We start from the raw sequence: 24,040 nt of genomic DNA, 5'->3' as shown, positions 1-24,040 counted from the left end.
GTATAAGTATTAGAAAATATCCTAAGTTTGGACACTATTGGAAATCCACAAAAGTCTACTTGCATTATTAGATCCCTTTAGGCCACCTTGCTTGCTGCTTAGGGCCTTTTTGTTCTGTTTACGTAGTGTAGCACAAAGCGTCCCGAACCTGATAACTGGGGGTACTAAAGAAAATACAGAGGCCCCAAACAGCTCTCCTGGCTGCTTCCCTCTTGAGTGGAGCCTGCTTGTGCTGCCCAAGGCAAAGGCAGCTTTGGACTTGAACCAGCAACGTGCCATGCCACAAAGGCTCGTGGTAGCCCAGGCTGCTTTAGGCTGGTGAGGCCGCACTGGGAGCGCAGGGCCCAACTCTGGGCTCCCAGGGATGTACTGGGGAGAGGGGACAGCAAAGGGCCAGAAAGATGATGAAGGGACCAGAGCACCTCTCCTGTGAGGGGCTGAGAGAGCTGGGACTGGTCAGCCTGGAGAAGAGGAGGCTCCGGGGATCTCGTCTGTGTGTGCAGATCCCTGAGGGGAGGGCGTAGAGAGGCCGGGGCCAGGCTCTTCTCGTCAGTGCCTTGTGCCAGGTCAAGAGGCAGTGGGTGCAGACAAGCACAGGAGGTTGTGTCTGAGCATCAGGAAGCACTGTGATGGTGACAGAGTACCTGCACAGGCTGCCCAGAGAGGCTGTGGAGTCTCCCTGCTTGGAGATCTTCAAAAGCTGCCTGGACGTGGTCCTGGGCAGCCTGCTCTGGGTGGCCCTGCTGGAGCAGGGGCAGGGGATTGGACCAGATGGCCTCCAGAGGTCCCTTCTGACCACAGCCATCCTGTGATTCAGTGGCATGGTGGTGCAACAGGGTGTCATTTTGTGTTTGCAGAAAAACAGAAGATGAGACAGAAAGCAATAAGGAAGCTCTAGGCAACGCCTGAATGGGCAGTGTTACCACAATCTGTTTATTTCCTGAAGGGGAGTGACTCTTTCAGGCAGGCTGCCAAGGCAGTGTCATGAACACGTGTACACAAGCAAGTGCAGAGATAGCAGGAAAAGGCATTGCTGCCTTGCTGCCCAGGCAGAGGGTTTGGACACCCCCAGTCTAGCACAACAGGAATCATCTCACCAAGCTCTGTATTCTTCCAAAGTGCTCAGGTGCTGCCAGCTTTGCTAGATTAGACTTTCCAGTTTTTCTTCCTGTGACAGCCCTTTAGAAGCTCTTCTGCTGTCTGGAGAAAGCCAAATACCAGAAACCCTTTCCCCTCATATGCGTGGACCGCCAGTTGTAAATGGAGTGCTTGCCAGAAAGCAAGAATTGTGCAGCGTGTGCTGAGGCTCTCCAGCATTGCCACCGGTTGCAGGAGCGTCATGCTGGCATGCTGGTGGCCTTCTTTCTTGGGGGCCAGTACAAGGGGAGCAGAGAGTTGCAAGCCGTGTATTGTTGCTACCTTTCCTAGTGTTGTAGCTCTTAGATGCTCTTGTTAGAGATTCATGGGCCTTACACCTTGGGTAAGAATGTGGCTTCTAGAAAGGGTGGCAGCAGGGCCAGGCTGCTGCTATTAGCAAAGTAGTTCTTCTGTTGGCAGACCGCTCGCAGTGCACTAAGAGAGTTTTTCCAGGTGAAAGGCCACTGTGAGCAAGCTCCAAGCAAGATGATAACCCACCAGGCTGCGTGCAGCTTGCTGGCTGTGAACTGTCCACTGTGCGCTGCTGCTTGAGCACCTCACACCAACTCCAGGATTTGCCTTGCAGCAGAGAAGCTGCCCTTCCTTTTTCTTTCTACTGTACGATTTGCGCACGGTAGGTGTTTTGCAACACCTATAGTAATGCTTTATATTACCTGTGCACTTGGCTATATAGATCCAATTCTTCAAATGCAGAAACTTGTGTTTGGCCTGTCAAATTCCTGGAGATTAACCGGGCATATTAATGTTGGCCAGATCAGTAAATAGTTTTCCAGCTCTTTCAAATTCATTTATGGTAACACATTACTTATCCTTGTTTTTCTTTCTTTTCTTTCCTTTTTTTTTTTTTTTTTAGGGAAAAAAAACAACACCAGAACATTTAGTACGACAGTCACATAAGTCATTATCTTTAAATACTCTGTAAACACAAGTGCTGACAAGGTCCTAGGTCAGCAAGCATCTCTCTTTGTGAAAACCATGAAGCATGTGGACAACATGTACAGCAGACAGAGTCAATAGGACCTAATTATATACATGAGGTTTTCTTAGAAAGGACTCATGGTTCCTAATTAGTTTTTCACCCTCTGAAATCAAACCTGTATGAAATAGCAAAAACAAAAAAGCCCCAAGCAGAACAGCAATGCAAATCTATGACTGGGAGAACAGGAATAATAATGTCATGGAAAATGTTCTTATCAGCATTTAAATGAACTTAATGGCTTTGAAAGAAATCTATGACAAAGTCTGCAGAGTTTTTCAGCCCTCGCCTGATGGAACTGCTTGTGCATACAGCTCCCGAGGTCATGTTATGTTTGATTTACGCTGTGTCACAGCGCTGCCAAAAGGAGCAATGTTCAGTACCTTGAAAGCTAAATCAAGACCGAGTGGCTTAGTTTCAAAGAAGCCGTCTGTTTATCGTTAGGTTGGAGCCCAGATCTCGTGACACTGCTGTGTGTTTGGTTTGGTGCTGCCGGCACGCGTGGTTTCACTCTTGCAGTGTTCTGGGCAGGCTTGCTGCGTGGGGCTACCAGGCCTGTAATTCCCCAAGCAGTGAGAGCTGCTTCTTATGAGGCGAGCAAGATTTCATTTTTGCTCAAAAAGCATTTTTTTGCACCTCCTTATCGTGGAGGAAAGAGCAAAGGTAAGGCCACAAAACCTAAATGCTCACTAATCAGAAATCAAAGAAGTAAATCTCCACAGCAATTATCTGAAGCTCAGTTTATAACTTTTATGCAATCCCATGCATTTTCAGAGCCCTAAGTCATGATTTTTTAAACAGATTTACACATACAAGTAGTAGTAAACAAAATACTAGTGTTTTTGATATTTATTGATATATAGTGTTATTTGATATTTAGTGATATATAGTGTTTTAATATTTTGAGGAACAGCTAGTCTTGGGTTTTGGTGTGTTGCCTCCTTATGCTGTTAAACCTGGAATTAATGAAACTAGATAAAACGTTTAATGGAGAGATTCCCTATCTCTGTTTTTTTCTGTCTCTCTCTCTACTCTTCACCTCTGCTTGTGGGTCCAGAAGCTGACACCATCTCAGAACAAGAGTGAATTTCTTCATCTTTATTATTATAAATGAGAGGACATTGTCCCCTTTATGTAGGTGCTAAAAGGATCTCTTCTGTGATAACATCATGTATCTGCACACTGATTGTCTACAGTTTGTTTTATTTTGTGTGCACAAATACCCTGCTCTTATAAATATTTCAAATTATATATTCAAAAACCTCTAAATGCTTAAAATTTATTCATATTTTGTCTGTCAAAAATCACATTCTGATTAAAATTCAGTGTTAAAAACATACTTTTGCTCTTTGTCAGTCAATGCAAAATAATATAATTGCCCTATGTGGGTGTCTTTTTTGAATAAGCTAACACGCTGCTTCCATGTTGCTAATTGTATGAATAACTTCTGTTTCCCATATGCCTAATATGACAGCAACTTCAACTAATCAAAATAATTAGCATCCTTTAGTACTAAATGCATACTTATAGAAAGAGGTGCAGTTTTGATAGGAATATAGTTCTCTCTTTTTTAAGGTGGCAACTATTTGCTGAAGCAAATTTCATTTTTTTCAGTAAAATGGCACAGACAATTTACAAAAGTCCTCCCAGTGTGAATTATATATAGCCACTATGAATTATATATATTCATTGTAAAAATACTGGCAAATTTTAGCTTAAGTCTTCAAAATGTAATATGTTAAATAATCAGAGGGACATAAATATGTGAATTTGATAACGACGTTTTTCATCCTGAGGATGTGTCTCCCATTTCTACAATCTCCAGGTACACTGCACACAAAAAAAGAGGCAGCAACTGTGCTATTTGGCTTCGTTAGCAATATATGGCAAAACCAATTACTGCAGGTGGGAATCTGTAATGGAAATCTATATCAACAGTTCTTCAGGGGAAGAATTTGCACCTAAAAAAATGCCTGAAAATGAAAATAAAATAAAAATGGGGATACCGTTTTCCCATAATACTGAGGAAATAAGAGCCTTGTGTGCAAAGGGGTCTTTCCTGAAAAGAAAGTTTGGGACTCTGTAAGACAGGCCAGTATATTGTGCAGGGGAGCATCTCCTGAGAAGCATGCCTTTTTTCATATACATTTTTGAGACAGGGAATTTAAAAAGGATGCTCTGCTGCATTGGCATCTCAATGACATGTCAGTATAATGTTCTTTTCTCTAGCCTTTTTCCATTTTTTAATCTTTTCATTTTTTTGATCCCTTCTTTGTTTGTAAAAGCTGATTTAGATGCATCTTGCAAATTAATTTATGTAGTGAGAGACAGAAGAAAGAGATCACTCTGTCTGCATATCATATTAAAAGAACAGAGTAAGATGCTTTTCTCCTCCAGAATAGAGCTTTGGGAGTCTGGTTGTTATCGGAGACAGTAAAATGAAAGTTGAGTGACCTCGGAAGTAAGAAGCACTGTTATGCATCTACTGTTTTTTTATAAGACTTTTAATAGGAGGATCCAATATAGCATGTATATCAAGCTTTTGGGCACAGAAAGAATGCCAAACTGTTTCCGAATACACAATGTAAGCATTTGTCCATCTGTTATTTTCAAGGGCACCTACCTTGGATTGTAGCAACAACTGCACCAGCACTAAACCAAGCATCTTTTTCATATGGGAAGGAAAGGAATTAAGGAAAATGTTTCCACGAATTTAGAAGTGTATTAATTGAAAGTCACGGGGGCCCTCTATTTGTTTCTGCAAAGGGAAAAGGTGGGGTTGTTACCAAACCGTGACTCTGAAGAAATAAGACATGGGCAGTCAGAATTGCATTCCAGTAAAGATCCCTGTGGTGGACATTTTGTTTTTCCCTCTGTCTTTTGCAGAGAGGACTCTGATGGCTGAAATGTGGCCGTGTTTTGAAATCTGCTAATTCCCTCTCCTAGGCCTGAACGTGCTGCAGATGTTAGAACTGCATTTCACTGCCACTAATATGAATGCAGCTGTTTATGGAGACCGATAAAACATGCCTTCTAAATCACCTTTGTGGTTGATACAGTGATCCTTACTCCGACAGTTCCCATGAGCTTGGAGAAAACTTGGGTATGGGGCCCAAAACTGAATCATCCCTATGACTCTAAAAGAGAAATCTTGCAGGGAGTGGGTAACAGTTGAGCTTGGGAGCAAATTCTTCAAAGGCTCTCTGCAAGTCTGTGTGCTAAAATCAAGACATTTTAAGGAAAAGATGTGGCACTCGTGTGAAGATACTGGTGTTGAATTACGACTTACTTCTTCTTCATGAAGTTGCCTTTGAAAATTTGACTCTTGAACTCCATTTCTACCTTGTGAATCAGCTAAGAGTCATATGCCCTGGACTGTTAGCTTTAAAAAACAAGCAGATTTTCATGACTATTCACAATAATAACTTTCAATAAGTATTATTACGAAATTAATTACATTGATTCTATCAGATCTAGTTTGTTGTTGTTTCTTTTTTTTTTTTTCCTTTTTCTTTTAAGCCACTGTATTAGCTAATGGAGTATTCACATTTCTTCCACACTTACTGTTCACTTAGTGATATGTTTGTGCTTCTCCATGGCTGACTAGTGGATTTTTGTTCAATTCTGCCAGGTTTTAGAGAACGCTACACTTTCATTGATTTTTTTGATTCTGTCCCAATCCGTGTCTGCTTTGGCCTAATAATGAGAATTTTATTTGTCACTTCCAGGAAAGCTGGGACAGATAGATGAGTGAAAATCTTGCCTTATGGAGAAAAATATCCTCGTTCCTGTCACATGCTCTTTTTTGTTTAAAGTGAAGAGTTTAAATGATTTTTTCCTGCAGTCAGCTTCCACAGACCAAGTGTGGGGCTCCTGGGCAGGCAGAAAAAGCAAGGTGTGGTGAGTTGAGAGGGAGCTCTTTGTCCACATTTTCTTCTTCCTAACACAGACTGCAAGGAAGGACTCACTGAACAGATAAAATAAGTCTATGGTGGGCACAGCAGTTTGGCTGCTGCCTCCAAGCAGAGTCCCCCCGCTGCTTCCTATATAAGCTTGATATTACTGGCACAATTTAATCACTAGAATGGCTTTTTAAAACCCTTTCACAGATAAGCTCTTTCAAAGTACTTTCACTACCTATTGACACAGCTGCCAGGAAATGACAGCTTAGCATCACTGCTGCTAACTACAGTTTAGTATAGGGGATGTGACAAGTTATGAGTGGCATCGGTGAATGGCGGATTGTTTCCTTGCTGTTTATTCTCCTGTGAAGAACAAAAATCTTGAATGGCTTGGGCAGCAGGACTGCTTCATCAGTGTTTATCCTGATACAAGGAACAATCAACAGTTGAAGTGGACAAGAGTTGTGCTTGAGGCAAACAGAAGGAGGTTCTTCAGACCAGATGCGGCTGAGAAGTGGAACGCAGGATGATTTGGCTGCCAAGGGCTTGTGTGGGCTTAAGGGCAGGTGGGACAGGTTCACAGAAGAAAAATCTGTTAAGGGTTGCTAAATATATAGAAAACACATTTGCTTCAGGAAGGCTGTGAACTGCAAATGCTGTTAAATGGGAGAGTTTTTTGAGGGGGGATGTATCATATGAGTTTTTTCTGTTCTTTCAGCCACTATCAGAGAGAGAGTCCTGAGCAAGGTTGATCTTTGGGGAACTGAGAATTTTCCTTTTGGTAACTTACGGATTTTGTTATGTCATTTGGCTTCTGTTCTCCAGAACAAAGTTGTTAACACTTGTTAAGAAGAGAAGAGAAGAAAGGGGAGGAGAGGGAAGAAGAGGGGAGGGAAGGAAAGGGGAGGGAAGGGGAGAAGAGAAGAGGTTTTCTGAAAATGTTCACAGCAATGTAGAGATCTCTATATACAAAATTCTGAACCGTTTCCCTCTGCCATTTAATAGACACTCTGAATGGTTGTGGAATCATGATAGCTTTTACTAATAAAGTTGTGATCTTTTCTTTTTTAATTATTAGATCTTTTTCTTTATATCAGTGATAATAATTGATTTTTTAAATTTTTTTTTTTTTTTGAATTTGAAAGTATTGATGCACTGAGCTTTGTTCGCTGACATGTAAAAGCAAGACCCAAGCTGACCCAATAAAGCTTTTGTTCATGGTAGGCTTGGGCTAATGATTTTTTAAAACAGAATCATCCCTGTAGGTTTACTGGGAAAATGGGCTGTAACTGGCTGACCTTCCGTGACTAAATGATCACAGTCGCCATCTATGCAGCACCACGATATTTGAACAAGGCAGTGAAAACTATTAACCAAGGTTGCTAGCTATAAAACAGCAGCGCTGTAGCAAGACTATAAAACTGTCCAGGAAGAAACATAATACACAGTAGCATGAAAGCACTGGAATTTCATTCAACCTGAAAACACTGGAAGTGAGAATCCACCAGAATTTTTCCATTATTTAACTCTGATAAATGTTTTGTAGTGCAACTCTTGAAGTGGGAAAGTTTTGTCTAAATTAAATTCCTGTTGTAAATTTGTTTTGGAAAAAAAATTCAGGATGGTAACTAATGGTGATTTTTTATTTTTTTTCAGGACACTTGTGGTTTTTAGAGCATCTGTATCTAAAAGATATTATTCAGAAGAAAATACCTAAAAGATGGTATTGGCACCATCATTTCTCTACTTGCGTGAGCTGAGATACAAACCTTTGGAAGCATGTGTTTTGTTAGAAAAAAAAAATCATGGATGAATAAGGTTTTATATGGATTATTAGATAAAAAATAATTCAGCAAAATATACATTCTCATACAAATAAGGGCTGTTTCCTAGCACCCAGAAGTAACTAAAGGATTTGAAAACATTCTCCATAGACCTGCATACCAGCCTGACAGACAGAAATAGATGGTTTGGATGTCAACACTCAGACTAAAAAAAGTGTTCAAAAGGAGAAAATCACCAGAAGTTCAGATCTGGATAATCCCTGTTAACTAACCTGCTCTTCCAACTGCGTAAATTTTAGGTTGATTTAAGGAAAGAATAACACAGTCCTTTCTCACAGAAGTTCATATCCATACTCCTCCCAGTCTTCCTCAGAGGCAATGGAGTACACAGGGTGAGTGATGGCAGGTGCCAGGAGCTCGCTGATGGAGGGAAGGCACCGGTCTTTAATGCAAAGCATTTGCTTGATAAACTTGCTTATGTGACTGCACTTTGCTTTTCAGAAAGCATTCCGATTTTCAGAAATAATGTGAAATACTCAGCTTGTGCAGAGCACGGGTGAAGTTGAAACTAAAGTGTGTCTTCTCAGTTGAAAGAGGAGACGCCTACAATGCAGCTGCCAAGAGACAAAGTTTGCCTGAGGGCCCTTCTTTTAAGAGGTTCAGGAAGGGCTGGCTCCTAGCAGTTCCGGACAGTACATACAGGAACGTATCATACTGCCTTTCTCCTAAGTCTCCTGGAAATGCTGTTAGCTCCGGCTTTGGGTGGGTATGCTGGAAGTGCCTTGCCCTGTTGGACTCAACGCACACCCCTTAATTTGTGCACATAGGTCCCTCAGCTTCTGTTTGGTAGACTGAACTTGTAAGACAAGTGGAAGTGCTTAGAAGGATGATGCAGTGTCCTTCTGTTCTCTTTGAACCACGGGTTTCTGAACCAGACTCATATCTTCTTGTTGTGGCCATGGCAATGGCTCAGTGTGAAGGCATCTCTGGGGGATTTCTGCCTCCCAGCCACCTCTTCTCATATGTGAGGAGACAGCTTGGCTGCTGTGCTCACCACAACTGCTTCCCCTCAGGTAAAATTAAGTATTAAAACCATGCTCATAGCTTATTCCACAGTGGCAAGTTTATGGTCAGTGTGGGTTGCTGAGATCTTTTGTTTTCATATTAGAAAACCATACAGGATCTTAAGTAGCATGTCTTTCAGCCCTGCTTTTCATAGGAACTTTTCTTCCTTCTTAACTCTGCCATAAAAATGCACTTTGGGCTGATGCTTGGCACTTGAAAGCTCAGCCTGAGAATTTGTATTTCTATGTGATTTTCAGAAAATTGGCCATCAAAAGCATGTGCCTTTGGGAGATTCTTGCTGAAGCAAAATCTATGCCTGTGTACCTGGGGCTCCTGGTGGTGAAGGAGTTCTATGGCTGTGCACATGTGCCCATTAGCTCTGCTTTATTAAATTTGGAACTGATTGTTCACTTTCATTTTATCAGGAGGGACAGGCAAAGACCTTGAAGATGCTGAGTTTCTGCAGATGTGATGGAAATAGGTGGCCAGCCAGGGGAGGGAGAATTTAAAAATGCCCACCCTGCTCCAAGGTGTGCTCACTGCTGGGTAGACATGAGGGAGCTCATGAAGAGACCCCAGGGCATAAATCTGTAGGAGACTTGACATTATTGACTCTGCTGTGTATGGAGCTGCTTGTTCTTAATGTGCTTGTTGGGAAATACAAAAGAAAATTGTGATGTCTTTCTTTCTCTGCTCTGAACAGACTGAAAGATAAAGCAACAATGTTTGCTATCTGATTCTCACGTAGTAAAGACAGTTATCAGTCATTAGAAATTTGTGATGCTTGTGGCGTTGATATGGCACTCCTAAGAGTTTTTTTTTCTAGGTCCTTAAACACATTTATTGCAGCAGTCATGTCTATCTAGCTAGAGTATTTGTGGTTGTCTCCATTGGGTTTTGGCTCTCTGGTCATTTGGAAATCCTGAGCAAGAGTACCTAAGCAAGGCTTGGAAATATTTTAGTGCTCTGTGCGGAAGAAAGGTCCGGATTAGAAGAAACTTCCAATTCTTTGGGAGGAACAGTGTACATTTTAAATAAAAAAGCTTGCTTGCAGACTTTGCAAACTCATCTTCTCAGTGCTCTTGGCAGGAATCGGTAAAAGTGAATCCGTAGCTCTACCAACCCGGTGGGTCTCCGGGGTTAGCGGGGCGTTCCTGCAGGAAGACCAGATGATCTTGAAGGTCTCTTCCAACCTCAATGATTCTGTGATTCCACGAGGAGCACCGAGAGGAACCGGCAGACGCCGGCGTGAAGTTGCCCCCCGAGGGCAGTGGGGTCTCGGCCCCCCCCGGCCCGTGGCTGCACCGGGCCCACCCGGGGGTCCCAGGGGCGGCCGTCGCTGAGCCCCCCGCTCGGGGCACGCGTGGGGGGGAGCCCTCGGGGTCCCCGCACCCTTGTGGGGAACCGCACCGGAGCTTAGGAGCCTCGGGGGGACGCGGGGCCAGCCGGCGAGGTGCGAGAGGGATTTCCTCGGGGATGCGCGGCGCAGGGGCCGGCTGTTTCCCGGGCGATGGGTGGGGAGAGTAGGAGGAGGAGGAGGAGGAGAAGAGGAGGAGGAGGAGGAGGAGGGGTCCCCGCGGCTTTATCTCCCCCCCGGCTCCGCCCGCCGCCGGCTGCCTCCCGTCGCCGCTCAGCTCCGCACCGCTCCGCTCCGCACCGCTCCGGGCGGCGCCCATGGGCTGCGGCAACTCCACGGCCGGCGGCGCGGGCGGGCGAGGTAGGGGGGCGGCGCGGGGGTCGGGGGGCCGGGGACGGGCGGGGAAGGCGCCCCCCAAGCCGGCTGTGGGGTGGGGGCTGCCCCGGCCGGGAGCATCCTGCGCTGCCGGCCGCCATCCGCCTCCCCCCGGGGATGGGGGCGGTGTGCCCCGCCGAGGGCACCGCGGGTTTTAGGGTCAGCGCCGCGACCGTGAGGGTCCGGGGCTGCCAGCCCTGTCCCCCTTTGGTTCCCTGTGAGGCCACTTGTGCCCCTTGGGAAGTGGTTTCGTGCCCCCTCTGCCCGCCCGAGGGGCCGGGGACGTGGCGAGCCCGAGGTTTTGTGCCCGTCGGGGTGTGGGTGCCCCTGGCCGGGCCCTCCGGTCGACCCCGCTCCTTCCCCCCCGTCTAAAAGGGAGGGGAGAGCTGGGCAGGCGGCGCGGCTCTTTGTCCTGCCCCCGCAGAAGGGAAAATGTATGGAAATAATAGTGGGCATACGCCGTATAATTACAAATACGAGCATTTATAACTCGTTTTTCATCCTGACTGCACCTGGCAAACAGTGCTGCCTAATTAAATTCCTGCCTTAAGTCTCTCAGCTGTATTTATTAAATCCGTAACCTCCTGACAATGCACAGCCAAATAGCGGCCAGGCCAGGGAGACCTGCTGGGTCTCAGCCTCTTGCCGCGTTGACTTGCTCTGACGGAGCTGTGGTGTGCCTTGGGTGATGGTAGGGCCGATGTGTGGCACCGACACGTCTCTGAGCGTGAGCGGCAGTGACTCCTGCAAGTTGTAGGCTTGTGTGGTGTGCTGCTGTTCTCCCTGAACCCCGTGCTTTGTGCTCACAGGGGGAGGCTTTTCTGCTGTTATTGTTTACTTGGTTGCTGTTAAATGCTGATAAATGAGGTATCATGTATGTATCGGAAGCCTCTCTTGAGGCATGACCTTCCAGCACTCTTGTCAGGGCTGTCACGTTTGCAAACGTGTTACTTCTCTCCTGCTAGTTGGTTCCTGCATTGCCATGACTGGAAGTTGTTTCCCAGCTCGTCCACTGTAGCTTCATAGCAGGGACGATGCTTGTTCACATCCCGCATTTGTTTGCTGGGTAAAAGCACCAGAGCAACTGTCAGAGCAGCTCAGAGGAAAATACTCATTTTGGGCTGGTTATTAGTCACTTTGTGATAGCGTCTCTGGCACCGTTGGCCTGGCCACCGCATAACACTCCTAACAAGGCACCAACAGGTGAATGCTGAATAGGCTAACTCTGACCGTGGTGGTGTTTAGTGAGTTACTCTGAGCTAAAAGTTTGTTGGTTTAAATAAACATGTCTACAGCTGCTTTAAAGGCAGCTATTTTCAACAGGTGTTGGCTTCTTAAAAGATTTTCAGTGAAAGTACAGCCCCTTTGGTAATTCTTCTTGCCTGTGCTGTTACTCACAAAATACTTCAGCTTGTATTTCATGGCAACCTCTCGCATACTCTTTAGAAATAGTCCATAGGTCTCCAGTAGTTTAGCATAGGCTAAAATAACAATGCCGTGTAAAATCCACATTCAGTATACTGTAATTTTTACTGTTACACTGATAGACCTTTCCAAAGCAAGTATAGGTCTGAGAGGTCCAGGTCTGCTCCCAGTTTCACCAGGGTAAGTCAGGAATGGCTGCACAGTCTGTGGTGTTACGGTCACCAACATCTGGTAGTAGAATTAAGTTCACCATCTACTAGTTAATTTTTTCTTCAGTTTAGCAGTCCTTACATAGCGTGTCTGTAAAACTAAAGTAATTTTATGTAGGGGAAGATGTATCATTTTTAATCCAAATTCTAGAGCTTTTAAGAAAAGTCTAGCTCTCAACGTCTTACCAAAAGACACGAGTACAGCATGAATACAAATTAGTTTTGTGGCTTGCACAGCATGACTACGTCTTCAATGGTGAAGTTATGACTATTCTACAGTCAGTAATGTCAAAGCTGGAGGTGCATAACATATAATTAACCTGTAACACTCTGTCATATTATATGACTAAGGATAATATTATAGCATACTTCACAGAACAGAGTAGACATGGGTTATGCTACTCCCCATTTTCTTCCTCTGGCAAAATTTCTGTTTTAGCCTGACGAGATTTTTCCTAAACAGACACGTATATAATGATAGTTCAGCTAATGATATTATCTTCTGTTGCATGGCTGGACTGACATCAGAGGAGCTATCAGCCCTATGGTCTGCAAGACCTAAACTAATAGACATGATCTAGAATAGCATTTCTGTCTGTGGTGCAGCACTCCAGAATACCAATATAATTGACAGAGCCCAGCTTTTCCTCCCAGAGCATCAGACAAAAGGATTTGAGGCCTAAAGGCTCCTCAGCTGAGAAACGGTGACTTGTGTTATCTGAGCAAACTGATGCAAACATATCCTTCTTATAACCACCAGCTGTTTTAAATGTTAGCTATGGATTACATTTATTTGAAAAAATCCCATTAAAGTTTTTATTAGCACATAACAATTTTGTTAGCAAATTGCTATTTTCCTGATGTTTTGTTGTCTCATATATCCTTCTTTCATGTTATTTCCTGATGTTCCAGAAACTCCAAAGGAGCTCTTCTTTTTTGGTCTTTAAAAAAAAAACATGCCCTTACACATTAATTTCCTTCTTTTCTGGGCTAAGGCATTTCCCTTCATTCTAGTGTTGCTTCACTAACAATTTTTTAACTGCCTCCTTCTTTCTATATCAATTGTAGTAGCAATGACAGCGCCTTAAATTATGGTACTCAGTGGAGGCTGGCAGTCTAGCCTTGATTTAAATATACAGACAAGCTGTTACTCTGTGGGAAGCTTAAAATACTGCCAAATTACAATGAAGGAGAACTTTCACACCAAGTTTATAGAGACTTACTAACTTCAGATTGGTGGAATACCCAGGAAACCCCTCTGCCATTCTATTTAAAGCAATTTTTGAAATTAATGTTTGATCAGGTCATGTCTGTGTACCAAACTGCCAACTGATGAGTTGAAGTAATTGATTTCAGGTACATTGATTTAATTCTACCCTCAGTTACACTGAGTTAGATCTAGCATAACTCCATTGAAGTTAGGAATTGGTTCCATGTTTGTGGTTTTTAGAGCCAATGAGAAGGGAAAAAACAATAGAAAACTCATATGTAATCTTGTGTTATATACGTGTACATGTAATTTTATTTTTTTTTAATTTGATTCTTATTACCATTTGGAGTATTTGCAAGAAAATATTGTATGAAAATGTTGATTAGAAATTAATAGGAAAATCATTCATAGTCTGCTCTAAAGCTAGATGTTGGCATTTTTTGCATCCATGTTTTTATTGATGTAAGTGGTTGCCTCTCATCCTTCTTCTGTTTTTCTGATTTTTTTTTTTTGTCTTCCACATTTGGTCATGATGCATGCCTCAGTATAGAGCAACATACTTTGTGACTATCAGTTTCTCTCAAACATTTTTGCATTTGTCCTGCAATTACTGAAATTCTGCAGGGATACAAGTAACAAGCTGCTTTTGTTTTGAAAGTGCAGACCCCCTCTCACTGAATGGAAGATGCTTTGCGATGATATGTATTTGTCCTTCTTCTTTTGTGACTGTTTTAACGTTATGTTTTGTGAGGGATCCCAGCTCCAACATTCTAGACAAAATGTTTTTCTCCTGTAATCACTCGTGTTGAGAGTGATGAATGTGTGAATGTGCCTCGTTTATTCTGCAGGCTGCATTCCTCCTCCTCTTCCTGCAGCTGTGAAGTGCTAAAATGCACCCATGGTCTTACTGGTAGATGTATAAGCAGAGGGGTCAACTCAGTACTTCTTTATTTGTTATTATTCTGGCTACCCCCAGTCTATATCTGTGATTAGACAGGCTTGGGAAGTTCCTAGAGAAGTGGGTGGAATAAGGCTAGGCAGCCTACAGAGTTCAGCTATATCATTTAGAGTTCTGCCAGGGAAGAAATGTGGTGCCTGTTGCAATTCCTCAGGTTCCAAGTCTTCCCAGCAGGATACCAGAGAGGGTTCAGCTCTCTTCACTGCTATTGCCTCTACTTAGAGCTTACCCAGTAGCCACGTTGCAAAAACAGCCTTGGGGGGCCCAAACCAGCAGTAGTCTATTAGACAAGGTTTGTGGGGTCAAGTGCTACCTTTTTTTAGACCAAACTGATGTAGTTGGAAAAATGAATAGCCTTTCAAAAAAGGCTTTTTTCAAGTCGTATTTTTATAACATCATGACTACAAGAGCACTAAGTTTTGCAGCTGTGAAATAGCTATGCACTGTTTGGGAACTGATAGTAAGCAAGGTACTTTTGCTGAACTTCTGGCAGGAGGAACTTGAGAAGCTATAAAATAATGTCTTGGTTACTAAACATGGAAGAGTTAGAGAAACATATCAGTGAAGTAACAGCAGTGAGGGTGAGTGGGCTGGACTTTGAAAACAAACAAAAGTCTGTATAAACTGTGATGTTATTGGATCCATTACAAAATAAAAAGCTGTATGTAAGGGGTGTTCTCCCTAATGAAGAAATCTTATTAGTTTTTACCTAGAGATAGTTATGGGCTGAGTTAATGTTCATTCCTAAGCTCATAGCACTTCCAGCAAGAAAACGGCTTTGTGAACTGGAACCACTTTCAGGTCTATATCAGATACTTCAGTGGAACCCAACTGAATTTGGACTAAGTTCTTGTTTCACTTTTGCTAGTGAAAGTGAGAAATAACCCTACTGAAAGCGTGATGGAATCCCATCAATGGTAGTGAGGATAACCTAATTCTTTGTGCTTATAAAAACAATAGGAAACAAGCCAATAAAAATGATCTTTTAAAAAGTGATTTTGTTTTCATCATGCTTAGTTCATTGTGTTTCTGTGTGAGGTGCATTTCAAAAAGTTGCAATGAATTTCTGCTGTGGTACACCCCCCTAATGTCAAAGGAAACGAGTGCTGCAAAGTGGGAGTGCTAGGGGCACACCTCTGTTCTCAAACACATTCACAGCCATGTGGCTCTACATGAAGACCAAGCTGATCAGTCTGAGAGACAGCTCCTGTCCCAGCATGCTCGTAAGGTCTGCCTGCCAGGTAGATGTCTTAGGATGAGTGCAGCCCTGTGTCCAGAGCTTGTTCCTGTGCAGAGTACTGCAGTTTGCTGTGGGCAGCACACTTAGCACATGGGTACTGCACTGAACGTGAGCATGGCATCAAACAAGGGCATGGCATTGAAGTGTGTTTGGCAGTTGACTGAAACCTGACTATCTCCATACAGAATTGCAGCTGTCCTGTAGACATGCAGTTCTTTCTGCCCAGTTAAGGTTTCAGTTTGCTTATCAAACACTTTTGGTATACTTCCTGCACAGAAGGTGTTATAAAATTTTTAAACCAAGACCCAAAGTGCTGAGAGCCCTGGCTCAGACTCAACAAAGGCTCAGCAGAGGCTTCACAAAGGGCTCTGAACCTTTTTGGAGAAATCGGGTTTGTTTGCAGTGAGCTTAGGTTGAGGTGAGAAAATGAGAAAGTTGTGGTTCTGATGCAGAACACAAGAATGGTTTCTTCTGAAAAAAAAATAAATAAATCCTGCTAGCTATAGCAATGGGTCTAGACTTTTCAACATGTGAGCTGCTGCTGCTGGCTGGGCTCTGTCTGGATGCCCAGGGTGGTGCCCTGAAGATACATAGCTGAGCTAACTCTGAACGAACTAGCCTGGGTAGCAGAAGACATCTTCCCACCTCAGCTGAGATTGAGGTTTGCAATGCAAACTGCCCATCTGGTCACAATTAATTTGGAGGGTTTACAGATAGTACCATGTAGATGTGCTTCTAGAGCCAAAAATTCTCAGAAGGCTGTCTGGTAGAATGAAGTGTGAGAGCTCAGGCCTGAGCTTATCATGCATAGTGCTTCCAGCTTAATGAAGAGTACCTTTGATACATATAGCTCTACTGAGATTTTGCTGACTCTGGAATCAATGCCAACAAAAGAAATGTGTATGGTCATACAAGATGAGTCTGTTGTTGCTGGGAAAAGGAGGGATGGTCAAGTAATAGGAACCGGGAATGAAATTATGCTCAAGAGTTAGCTATAAAGAGAAGTTTCCTGCAATTCAAGCTGTCCATTCAGGTAGGTACTGCTGAAAGGCCTTGCAGGACTGTCTCTTCCTCCCTGGGTTTAAAATCAGGTCAGGGAAGGCATACTCTCATACATCAGAGTGCAATGAAGGATGTTTGCTCTTCAAGGATATTTTTCAGCAGCAAAAATAAAGTTTTCCAAGAAATGAAACGCCATGGCTGGAAAAAAAAATACCTCTAAACCCATAAAAATCTTCTAGATTGGCAACTGTAGTTTCTTCAGAGTGAGCTCGGATAGTCTCTTCCAGCTAAATACTGAGAGGAAAGGGAAGAAGAGAAGTGAAAGGTTCTCTGTCTACCCTAGCCTGTGTAATTAATAGAAGGGATAATTTGCTGGTTACTCAGCTGAACGACATACCAGCAATAGCAACGTGTCATTAATAACTTGGGAGGAACAGGAAGGAGTTCGTACTTGAGTGCATGTTCCTCTCCCAGCAAGAAGCATCTGAGTCACCAAAAAATCAATCACTGAAATCAGGCAGCCTAGATGTAGCTTTTGTCTTTTTGCTTTTTTTTGTTAAATAGCAAGATGAATTAAGGGGTGGTTGATCTATTTAGATGTCTGGGGCTTTGGATGGATGGTGTCCCAATGTTTATATTATTTCTGTCTAGTTGTTTTATAAAACATTGTTTATCTGACAAGAAGAATGGAGCAGCGTTTACACACGTAGTGCTAAATCTACAACTGGATCAAATGGCATGTGCACAAAATTAACAGGCATTTGGGAGTAACTGCTTGGTTAGCTGCGGCCAGTTTGTAACAGACAAAACCACCAGAGGACTGAGCAAAGTGAAGCATAAAAAAAAATCAGGAAGATGAATGTTATGTTGCTCTCATCCTGAGTGACTGCAGCTGGGCACTGGTCCACTGCACCATCATTTCACCCTCTGAGAATCTGGCCCAGGTGTAAGTATGACAGACTTAAGGGCTAATACAGATAATCATTAAGGATAAACTAGATAATCATGAGAAATCTGTTCTCTGACAATAGAAGATGCCTGTTGCTATATCTGCCTCTTTTACAGCACATGTAAAGAAGTTGTTTAGGACAGAAAGGCAGAAAAACGTTTACTGTACTATCAGTTTGTTTCAGGATTATGCCATTATCTTGTAAACATACACTTTTTTTTTCCATTCTAGGTGCCACAGGGACTACTAAAGATGTGTAAGTACTTGCGCTACCTTTTCAAACATGTAACCATGGACTTATCTTCAGTCCTACTAGCCTTATACTGGATTTAGTCATTGTAGTGATTCATCTGGCTCCTGATATGCAATCAACAGCACCAGATGCTTATTGTCTTTAGTGACAGCTTCCATCTCCTCAAAACAACCTCACGTCTTGTTTATTATTCTGCAGATTCCTTCCCCTTTTATTTCTCTAGCAGAAATCTCTTTTCTTAGCCTCTGTTGAGAGAGTTGTCTTCCAGAGGTGGTCATGTTTACTTCAGACTATTCTTCCCTGTCATATACCAGTACAGCTTTCTCCAAAGGGCATGCTATTGTATGAAGTGACCACATAAATTTCCACCATGCCCTGTGAGAGATTTAATGAGCCACTCAAGCAAAACTCCCCTCTTTGCCAGAGACCTGGTAATCCATCCAGACTTCCTTTAGAAAACACCAACCTTCCCTATTTAGCTGCAGATGAGATCTTTAGCTAGTGAAGGTTATGACCCTTACCTTTTCCACATTGAAGATAATATCTATCAGCTCCTTTTTCTGTCCCTTATCTTTGATGTTGAGGAGCAGTGGGCAGCCCTACCCATCCTGTTTTTCTCCAAACGTGGAAGGCCTGAACCTCTGTTGTCCTGCTGCCTCTCACCAACTTCTGGTTTACAGAAAAACAGCAACAAAAGATCAGCCTTTGTCAACCCATTTTTCATTTGCTGATGCAAAAATTTGCAGGAGCAGCTTTATTCAGCTATAAATATATTTCCCTATCAAAGGAAACATTAAAGAAGTCATCCCGAGGTCTTGCCTTCTTTTTCATATAATTGTTATTTGCCACTAGAGTTTGAGCCTGAGGGACCGGGTAAATATTTTCATATTATGCAATAAGGATGTTCTTCAGTTTTATTTACTTCATTTAAAACAACTACTCTTAATTAGTCAGAAGAAACCTGGAGCAGAAATAAGGGCTGTCAAGTCAGATAAATGTGGGGAGAGAAGAGCGTAACAACAGGCTTGTCCTTGCTATTACAGAGCGTGGCTGAGAACTAAAGACAGGTCTTGCTTGGCGGATGAGTCCTGTTGTCACAGATACTCTTGAGATCTATTACCCATGTAATCTGTTTTCTGGATTTACAGTCTCAGACAATAAATAAATTACAGAAGGCAAGCTTATGAGGAACCTCCTCTTGATATAGCCTGCAGCACCTATGCCCTCAGTACTCTTAGATAAACAAAACCACCATTTTCAATTTATATTAGGGTCGTCTTATATTGTCCAGGCAATTGAGATAATTTAAGTGACTGACTTAGAACTGCATTTGTTTCTTTGCTCTTTGGTAATTTTAAACTTCAAAATCACAAGCACCGTTCAATTAAGAATGTAGTAGGCATGTTTCTGTGCCTGAATGTGTCAGCACATGTAGATCTGTGTTTTTATGTGCAGAAATGCTTGTAGGGCTGGGACTTCAAGACTTAAGCTGGGAAAATATTACTTATTAGCGATAGATCCTCTGTCATGTTTCAGAAAAGTATCAAGATAGCTTAGAAAAAACTAATTACTAGTGCAGACTTCAACAAGGGGAAGGGGTCAGTCCCGGAACCATTACTCATTCTGATAAGTACAGTGGAGCCAGCCGAACAACCCGTGTGAGTAATAGCATGATTGAGCCTTCTAGTCAGACATTAACAGATCTGTGTTTCTAATGAGGGAGAAACAGCAGCGATGACCAGAAAAGCCCTAGATCAATCATCCTAATATTTAGCAGCAGATTTTTTCAAAGGAAGTAAAATACCAGAAAAAAGCTATTTTAGTCATATCGGCTGTGGTTGAGAAAAGCGATCGTGTGCTCACTTGCATCATACTCTTCAGTACAGGATCCAGTTATTTTAATTCAAAGGATTTCTTGTTTCCTGATGGCGATTCATTGCAACTCCAGGAGCCAGGTGGATTGAGGGAGGACTGGATCCTGCTCAGAGCCCTCCCAGGTAACTACAGAGAAGCTTTTTTGCCCTCTGAGACTTGAGTTGCTCCACTAGTAAACTGGCAACGGTGGTACGGTCTTCCTGTGCAAAGTGCTCTGAGGTTGAGGTCTGCGCAACGACAAAAAGGGTGTATGATCTGGGAATGTGATCTCTTCCTGTATACTCCAGCCCTCAAAAACCTGTCACCCAGCTTCAGCCAACTGACATACTAAAACAAGTACACTGTGGTAACTGGGAAAGTTTGGATATAAGAGGGGTAAAGTATGTACTACAGACTAATGCAATGCCTATTGTATTCAGAATGTGCCTGGGTTCGGAAGAAGATTAATAGCAGTAGGAAGGAAAGGACACAATTCAAAACTGTTTCAAAATATTGGGAAGAAATCCATCAAATACAAATGACAGTCCCTTGGTCCCAAGAAAGACTGTGAAACTAAGGTGACGAAATCTGTTGCTTGTGCAAAGTTTAATGAATTATTTCTGGCGGGACTACTGAGTACTGCTAGAAGGAGCTTGTATAATGCCAGAGTTCAACACGAACAAAGTCATAAAAACTGAGATAAGAAAAATGTGGATGGAGTGAATTAATGTGAATGCCTGTCATTTGATATTTAAAAGATTATGTGAAAAATGGCAGCTTTTTTGCCATCAAATGGGCATAGGACTGATGGATGTAAAAACTGACAGCTGGAGAACTAAGAATATTTTTCAGACTTAAGAGGGTGACTGGAACCCTCCTGGGACAGACAAATCCTTACCAAAAGAAACATTTCTTCTAGCCGAAAATAGATGCTGTTATAGGGATTTGCTGTTAAATCTGCCTACCAGCTATAGGACTCCACCTACGCCACCTGCTGAAAAATGTGATCTCAGTTCCTTTGCAGTAGATGTCAACGGCATCTGAGAGCAGATGCAGTGACACTGCAGCAGATCAGTGCAAAGCACATCAGGCTGTCTGGTCCAGCCTGTTTAGTTCCTTTTGCCATCCATTCCTGGGGCAGAAAGGCTTATCATAGCTTGCTGTTCCTGGAGAACACTGTAAGTGGAGGCTCTTTGATGCAAAGAGAGATATTTAAAATTTATATTTTGTGCTTTCTTCCCTAAGATAAGAGGAAACTAGAGACTCATTAGAGGGACAGGTCGTGGGAGAGAGAAAGAGAGGTTGTGCTGAACTCCTGCATCCTCTGTGAGTCTGGGAGACGTGGCGATCAGAGCACTGCCCAAACCAAAGGATCTTCCTTCCATTCTCATTTCCACACAGTCAAGTGTCACCGTTGCAGTGCAGCTCCCCGGGGCCACCTCTGTTCATGAAGTGTGAGCACAGAAGCAGCAGTGGTCCATCTGCCTCAGCTGGCACCTCGAAATTTGAACATGTGAAATCAGTGGGCACTTCTTGAAATGGTGCCTTAAACTACAGACCACAGTGTGTGAAGGCAAGAGATGCACAAAAATGTGTAATGTATACATTGGAGCAGCTCTCTTTCCCCTGCTACTTAGAAATGAGTCCTCAGAAAGATGGAAAATGGCTTCTTCCTTCAACGTCACCACCAGAATTTTTTGTTCTTTTCCTCTCACGCTTCCACATTCCTCCTCTCTGTTCCCTCCTTCTCTCCCAGCAGCAATATGACCGATTGCACCCAGTCGTAACTCAGCCCAAGAGCTGTGGCCTGCTCAATCCCAGACTATTTGCTATTGAGCATTTAAGGGAAAAGGGATTGTAAAATTAGACTTTGATTTGTAGCTATTAAGAGGAAAGGAGGAAAGCAAAATGTTTAAAAAAAACCTAGCCTGCTTAATGATAGACCTGGATAATTTGTTTTGGTGAGAGAATGACAGTAATGGCCCAGTGATGCCCTGTTACAGAACACTGCTAGAACAGAACAAAATAGTCTTGTTGCCTAGTAGAGGCTTTTTTTTAAACATTGACATTAATTTCCTGTTGGACAATATTGATTATTATTCTTACAACTCCATTTTAGTGGCTTTGAACTGTTCATGAAGTTGTCAGTGCTTTTAAAGGATTCTTTTCTCTGGATAATGGTTAATCTGGATTATAGAAAATGTTTCCAGTTGTATGAGAAAATCAATCCTGTGACACGTTTGGTTGGTTCAACAGAAATGATTGTTTGTGATCTTCTGTCACCCAAGGTCCCTTTCTTAAAGTGCTGTCATTTTTTTATTATTTTTTTTACTAAAAATATACATCTCATTCCTACCCATTGATATACACATTCTTTTCTATTTCTTCTGCTGCAACTGGCCCATACTAGGATAAAGCATCTTCGCAGCCCTCAAGGAAAGGGGTCTCTACATTTTTTCTCTCCTGCTGCATACAAGACGGCTGAGTGACTGAGGCCACGTGGTGGCAGAGGGGATGGGCAATGCCTTCTGAGGTGGCACTTGCTCCTCCAAACAGGAGTGGCAGGAAGACCAGAGAATAAGGAGTTTATTGCTCAGTGCCTCTTGAGTGATAAGACACAAGCAAAGACAGCAGACAAGGAGGCTCACCCCAGGCAGTGGTATGCCCTGTGTGAATATCTTTTAGGAAAACGTAGTGTTCTTAGATTTACCGCAAACCTCTGCTGTTTAAGGACTGGTATAACCATATCTGCTGTGCTGATGCATAAAGGATAGTTTATAATGTTCTGCTGCTTAGAAAGAAGATGTGTGAAATTATCTCCAATTTGTAGCAGTATTTTTAAGGTGCTTGCTATCTGCCCAGGAGAGTGCTGACTGAGGTCTAAGAGCCATCTCCCTGCATTTAAGGTTGTGTCTTGCTACCAGCTCTCGACACTTTGGGCAAAAGCCCCCTTGACTTCAGGGGTCAGTAATGGCATACAGTCCCGATTATTAAACAGTAGGCACACGTATCTTTCAGAACAAATAAATTCCTATAAGAAATGTCATACGTTATTGTTCAATGTCATAGTTCAGAAAAACCTTTCACAGCTACAGTATAGATTTAGCCCTAAGGCTGGGTAAAGGCCAGCTCTCAGTTTTGTTGCATGGGGAGCAAACCAGAAATTCATGGCTCAGCTGATGGTGGGGAGCATCTTTTCATTGCCCGCATAGTTCAGGCAATTGGTCCCTAGCTGGGGATATCCAGGTGACAGTATCCAGGTGAACAACCCATGCACGAGCATTTGCACAGCAGAGCCCTCCTTGTGTCATGGTGCTCCCTTCCCTGTTTGCAGCCTTCCCCTGCTGCGGCCGCAGCTGTGGTAAGGTTGGGCAGGTGTCACCATTACCCCCCGCTGTAGGGAAGGAGTGCAGGATGTCCGTGGATTTGACAGCACTCAGGTTGCTTTGCCTCTATTTTTATTGCTAGGTTGATAGGTTGCAAGTCAAGTTAAAGCGCAGCAGCTGCCCTGATCCATACCCAGCCATGCATGCAGCAGAGCTCAAAGTCCAAATATTTAATCAAAGGCGGGTAAGTGGTTTGGGTGAAGGCTGATGCTGGGGCACAGACCAAGAGCACAGCACAGGCACTATACCCACGGGTAGTAACAATACCATTTTTATCTTTTTACCACATGTGCCTTCATATCAGTGCTGATTACTTTATGCCCTGTGCTGGTTCAGCTACACTGGACAGTATTTCAAGCAGGGGAAGTCAAACCTTAGTGACTCCCTATTCATTTTAATCTAAGGGTAGAAGAGAAGTAATTGTCCATTACAAAGGATTAGTAACAGTTGTTTGATTTGCAAACAACTCTGACTTCAGTAGTAGCAGTACCTCACTTAACATAGAGGTTCTGTAGCACATTTTGGCACAGCTGCTGTGAAAGTTTCTCTTTCTTCATCCTCATTCCCATGCCAGCATGGATGGCCAGTCCCTTCCAGTCCTCTACTGGTGGAAGAACAGCCAAGGCTTGTTTCTGTTATGCATGGAGCCTTTATGTTCCTGTTATACGTGGAACAATGTTGGGAACAACATCCTTTCACTCAGGAAAGATGCTAATCTACCAGCTTTCAGCTCCCAAGCCTACTTTCAGGCATCACTGGAGGGGGCTGTGGAAAGTAAGCTGCATCTGTTCTCAATCCTTTTCTTTCTTCCATACAATAGATTGGAAAATTGTCACTATTTTTTTTTCCTTTGTGAGTGCTTTATTGAAATGTGGATGATCTGAATTAAGCTGGGATCACTAATAATCCCCTTCTTCCTTTGCCCCTGAATCTACCC

The 24,040-nt window shown here is 43.1% G+C and overlaps 1 protein-coding gene across 14 annotated transcripts in view; it reads left to right on the top strand.

The window, feature by feature from the left end:
* Nucleotides 1-4,604: 4,604 nt before the first annotated feature.
* The window catches only part of LOC308188188 (overexpressed in colon carcinoma 1 protein homolog), a 32,146-nt gene continuing 12,710 nt past the window's right edge, over nt 4,605-24,040 (top strand). For 2 of the 14 annotated variants that reach the window (XR_013945215.1, XM_080576976.1), the window contains exons 1-2: nt 7,962-10,602; nt 17,842-17,866. Coding sequence is in view for 13 of the 14 variants with exons in the window: in XM_080576976.1 (XP_080433102.1) it covers nt 10,396-10,602; nt 17,842-17,866 (232 nt within the window). In the remaining variant the exon portion in view is untranslated. Of the gene's footprint in view, nt 10,603-17,841; nt 17,867-19,744; nt 19,861-20,157; nt 24,037-24,040 lie in introns of those variants that run through there. The other 12 variants (XM_080576987.1, XM_080576979.1, XM_080576984.1 and 9 more) reach the window with 11 other exon arrangements.

The sequence above is a fragment of the Anser brachyrhynchus genome, assembly GCF_964034855.1.
Source record: "Anser brachyrhynchus genome assembly, chromosome: 1".
Lineage (NCBI taxonomy): Eukaryota > Metazoa > Chordata > Aves > Anseriformes > Anatidae > Anser > Anser brachyrhynchus.
Note: the sequence above shows the minus strand (reverse complement) of the source record. Positions and strands in the feature narration are given on the sequence as shown.